The sequence below is a fragment of the Echinops telfairi genome, unplaced genomic scaffold, assembly GCF_000313985.2.
Source record: "Echinops telfairi isolate 266 unplaced genomic scaffold, ASM31398v2 ScPeMD7_655;HRSCAF=1070, whole genome shotgun sequence".
Classification (NCBI taxonomy): Eukaryota; Metazoa; Chordata; class Mammalia; order Afrosoricida; family Tenrecidae; genus Echinops; species Echinops telfairi.
Genome location: NW_022104553.1, coordinates 20540911 through 20546090, shown reverse-complemented (window position 1 = coordinate 20546090; position 5180 = coordinate 20540911). Strand labels below are relative to the sequence as shown.

At 54.2% G+C, this 5180-nt stretch overlaps 1 protein-coding gene across 1 annotated transcript in view; it reads right to left on the bottom strand.

The window, feature by feature from the left end:
* Positions 1 to 851, bottom strand: part of LOC101639983 (kallikrein-5) — a 12199-nt gene extending 11348 nt beyond the window's left edge. Inside the window, exon 1 of the mRNA XM_013006692.1 lies at positions 779 to 851. Within this exon, the coding sequence (XP_012862146.1) occupies positions 779 to 851 (73 nt within the window). The remainder of the gene's footprint in view (positions 1 to 778) is intronic.
* Between the last annotated feature and the right edge of the window lie 4329 nt (positions 852 to 5180).

The window sequence follows — 5180 nt, the reverse complement described above, 5'->3', positions numbered from 1 at the left end:
ACACACACACACACACACACACACACACACACACACACCCCAGTACCCTCCACACTCAAGGAAGCCCCAAAGCCACACGCAAACACCGGACCACCAGACCTCAAAATGAGACTGTGACACGGAAACCCACTGCTTTGGGTCCCGGCGCGGTGATCTCGCGTGTTTCCTACTGGAACGGCTCCACACGGTTGCGGCCATCTTTACAGACAGATCACCAGGCCTTGCTTCTGCAGTGCTCATGGGTGGGTTGAAACCTGCAGCCTTTCAGCTCCACCCCCATCCCCACCCCACCGATCCCCGCCATCAAGTTAATTCTGACTCATAGCCACCCTACAGGACAGAGTAGAACTGCCCCTGTGGGTTTCTGAGGCTGTCCATCTTGACAGGAACAGCCAGCCTCTTCTTTCCCTCCAGGGGTGACTGGCGGCTTTGAACTGCAGACCTTGAGGTTAGCAGCTCAGGGTGCACCCCACTTTGGGTTAGTCCTGAGTAAACCACACAAAACGAAAATGAAAACCTAACCACTGTTGCTGTCTGACCCTTTGGGACACAGTAGAATGGCCCCCAGGGGGGTTTCCCAAGGCTGTCACCTTTAAGAACCCATCTGCCCCACTGTTTTCCCCAGGGGCCGGTGGGCTCAAACCACAGACCTTTTGGTTCACAGCCAAAATCTAACCACGGCACCCGGGGGACAGACCCACAACCCCACACGGTTAGTCAGCCATATATGCACATGCACACTCAAGGGCAGGAGGGTTGGGGGATGAGGTCCGGCTACCTGCGACCCCCAGAATCAGGGCTGTGATGAGCGCACCAAGCATCCATATCCACAGGGGTCCCGCTTCAGCCATGGCCAGGGCACCTAGGGGGAGGGAGAGGCCCAGGGGATTGTGGGAGCCCTCAGCCCACCCACCCCCATCTCGCGGGGTGGGATGGGGAGGCACTCACTCCCCCAGGGAAGACAGAGAGCAAGATGGGAGGGACCACAGACAGGGGCACCCACTCCCCAGGGCCGCCAGCGGAGCCCCCGGGCCTCACCTGCCTGCGTTCCCCCTGGGTAAAGGGTGGGGAGCCCGCTCTCCGCTTGGCCTGCAGACCTCTCAGGCTTGCCCCGTCCTGCACCACTGTCGCCTCCTGGGTTCTGGGCACCCGGCCTGGGTTATAACCACCCACTGGTCCCTGGGGCACATTCCCAGGTGGTGAGTGCCCTGCCCCGCTCCAGCAATCCCTCCTCCTGCCTCCCCCCTACCTCCGCCCCCAGAGCACCCCCCACCCAGTGCCCAGAGAGGGCCACTCCCTACCTCCCCGGCTGGGTGGGGGGTGGGGGGTTGTATGTTCGTCGCGGAGGGGGTCTGCAGGCCTCAGAACCCCTGTTTCCCCGGCCAGCCGCCTCCAGCCTTGGGTCTCTGGCCTCTGAATACTTGGGGGTCTCTGTTTCCGCTCACTTCGACCTTGGCTCCTTGCTGGCTCTTCCTCGGCCTTGGCTTTGGCGGCCTCCCCAGTCCTCCCTCTCGGTTACCCTCAGATCCTTCCCCTCTCTACCCAGCGCCTCTTCTGGGCTGACTCTCCCTCCCTCTCTGGGCCTCTGTCCTCCTCTCTCTGGTCTCTGCCGCCCTCTCTCTGGGTCCCTGTCCCCCTTTCTCTCTGGTCTCTGTCCCTTTCCCCTCTCCTTCCGTCTTATCTGCTGTGTTTGCTGTGTCTCCAGGGCGGACTCTTTGTCTCTTTGCCCCCGCCCCCCCACTCCCAAAGGTCTGAGAGCTTTCTTTATTAAATACACCTCCAAATCCCCCAGCCTTACTTCCCTTTCTGCTTTACGATTTGCGGTGACATCTTTTTTTGGGGAATGTAAGAACTTTTTTTTTTAAATCATTTTATTGGGAATTCATACTTGCGGTGACATCTTTATCGCGTGGTAATCTAGGCACAGTGGCTGGCACATACGTAAAGGGCACCCTTGGGTGAGCTTTGGCATCCACGGGCATAGAGTCATGCCCGCCTGCCCACCCATCGCCAGAGAAGGAGCACAGCCACACTGGGGAGGGGAGGGGGTGCTGCCCACATTCATTGGTTCCTTTGCCACCTGCCTCTCCGTCGTCGTCGTTCTGTTCCTCTCCTCCTGCCTCGTCCACCACCCCCTTTCCTCTCAGTTTCGCTCCACGCTTCTGCGTTGTACCTTTCTCTTTCTGTCTCACGATCTCTCTCCATCTTTTCCTTTTGCATTTTCTTCACTCCCTCCTCCTCTTCCTTCTTTTCTTCTTCTTCTACTTTTTCTTCTTCTGCTACTACTATTACTACTTTTTCTTTTTCTTCTTCTACTACTACTCTGCTTCCCTGAGAGTAAGACATACCCGGAAAATAAGACCTACTTACGTTTTGCCTCTCGTGGAAATATAAGGCATCTCCCCCAAAATAAGACCTCCCCGAAAATAAGGCCTCCCGATAATAAGGGCCACAGAAGAGCTACCATAACTCTGGACTCTGGACCTTAGTGGTGGGCGCCGCCGCACAGCTCACTGTTGGCCGCAGCGCAGCCGGAGCAGACAGGAAGTGCAAGTAAATGTACCATCGATTATGAGTCAATGTACCGTAGATTGTTGTCCATGGAATTAGTGGTAGTAACAAGAAATTCTTGATACTGTAGCATTCACAGTTTGTCTGGTTATGCTTGTTTGTGATGGCAACTGCAACTGTATCGTATACAGTTAATGAATTTCCTTTTTTTGGTTCAACAATAAATGTGTACCGTATTCTTCTCCATGGAAAAATACGACATCCCCTGAAAACAAGACCTAGCGCATCTTTGGGGGCAAAAATTAATATAAGACAGTCTTATTTTCAGGGAAACAGGGTACTACTATTACTACTACTACTACTACTTCTTCTTCTTCTTCTCATGTCCTCCGCCTTCTTCTCACACTCCTTCTTTCTCTTTCTCTTCACCCTCCTCAGCCTCCTCATTCTCCTCCTCCTTTGCTTCCTTCTTCTCCCTTGCCTCCTCCTCCTCCTTGTCATTCTGTTGGTTTCTGGGTGTCTCTGTGTGCTTTTATCACACCTTCCTCTCTCCATGTCCACCCCCGCCCCCTTCTTTCTTTTCTTGGTCTCTTCCTCTCTGTCTCCTGCTCTCCCCCCACCCCCACTCCATCTCCATCCATCATGCCCGTCTATTCCCTTTCTTCTGTCCCCCTTCTCTCTCCCTCCCTCCTCTGCCTGCCTCTCTCTCCATCTCTGCTTCCCTTTCTCTCTCTCTCTCTCTTTCTGTTCCCCTCTCACTCATTTCCTGTCTCTCCCGCCTCCCCTTTCTCTCCTGTTTCCCTTGGCCTCTCCTTCCCTGCCCCTCTCTCATTCTGTATTTCTTCCTTCCTCCTTCCCCCTCTCTACGTTTCTGACTCTGAGTGTCTCTCCTAGCCTATCTGTCTCTGCCTCCCTCGCCCTCCCTTTGGCTACATGCCACTCTGCAGGTGGACCCCGCAGACCCCCTCTCGGGCCCTTCACCCAGGACCGCCTGGCTGGAAGGGTCCAGGGTCCAGGTTGGTCTTCCTCACCTGCACAGGTACTTCAGTCTGCCCGGCGGGGCCCAGCACCAGGCGTGGGTGAGAGATGGGCAGGACCATCTGTGGATGGGGAAAGAGGCCTACAGGCCAGAGAAGGGGGCGGGCAACTACTGGGAAATAGGGTGTTGGGTGGGGAGGTCATGGGTGGCTCCTGCCTCCTCAGTCACCAGCCATCAGGGCTGTGTTTTGCTGATGGCCTTTTGACTCCAAGTCTCTCTCTCTCTGATCTCTTCCCATCAGGCTCGAACTCCTTCTCCCTGTCCCATTCCCAGAGGATATAAGCATGCGACTTCCATTCAGTACCCACTGTGTCCCTGGTCCCCATTGACAACCACCGACAAAGCTGGCAGAGATGCCTCAAGGTGTTCTCCTTTGGGGACTCGCCTTTCTGTCTCTCGGGGAGGGACCTATCTCGCTGTCTTGCTCATCTCTCTCATTCAGCATCTGTAAAAAGGCAGGCTTTGGAGCCCTGTGCTTTTACGGCACAGGGAAAAAGCAGACGGACAGACACGTACACATAGCAACATCCCTTCCCAAGTTATTAAAAAACGAATGAACTTATTTAAATACATGAACTACACACGTGAGTCATGCAGCCATCATCCTATCGATTTCCAAAGTGAAACTCTGTCCATTAGGCAATAACTCCCCAATCTTCCCCCGACACTGCCCCCACCTCCCAAGACACACACACACACACACACACACACACACACACACACACACACACCATACTATGTGTGCGCCCAGTGTTGCAGATCACGTCTCCCTATGCGCTGCTTTTGTTGGAGGTTGTTGACATGATTCCAGCTCATCACCATCCAATGCAGAGCACAAGGAGACACCGCCCCACCCCGCCTGGAGCCAGCCTCACAATTGTTGCTTGAGCCCGTGGCTGCAACCACTGGGTCCATCCATCTCATCGAGGGTCTTCCTCTATTGCAGTAACCCTCGACTTGACCAAACAGCCTGCCCTTTCCCAGGGCCTGGTCTCTCCTGACAGCGTGTTCAAAGTACGTGAGACCAAGTCTCGCCATCCTGGCCTTTCGTTGGACTTCTTCTGAGAGAGATGTGTTTGTTCGTTGGGCAGTCCACGGTATTGTCCGTCGTCTTCTCCAGCACCACGTTCAAAGGCATCCAGTCTTCTCCGGTCTTCCTTATTCGATGCCCAACCATTTAGAACCGGCAAATGCATAGAAAGAATGCCAGTTAGAGATTAACAGGGGATTGTGTGTGTGTGCGTGTGTGCAAGTACATGTTTTCCCCGCATTTGGTTGACCCGTTCTTCTGCTGATGGACATCCGGGTGAATTCCGTCTTTTGGCGATGGCAAATGCTGCTGCTATAAGCCTTGATTATGGGAATTAACATGTCAGTGAATTGGGGGGGACCAGGTCCAAGGGTTGTGTCATTGAAGGGTAAAATTAAAGATAAAGCATGAGCGTGCTCACCTCTGGGACCATCATGACTTCAGCAGCCAGATCCATGCAGAGAGAGAGAATATATTTCCAACCAAGGCCTATATACCTCAAAGGGTATGCAAGCCCCTTTAATTACAGGTAACCATAAACATAACAAAGTGGGCTGTACCCTAACCCTAAGGGGCCCTGCCTCCATAGGGGGAGTAAGC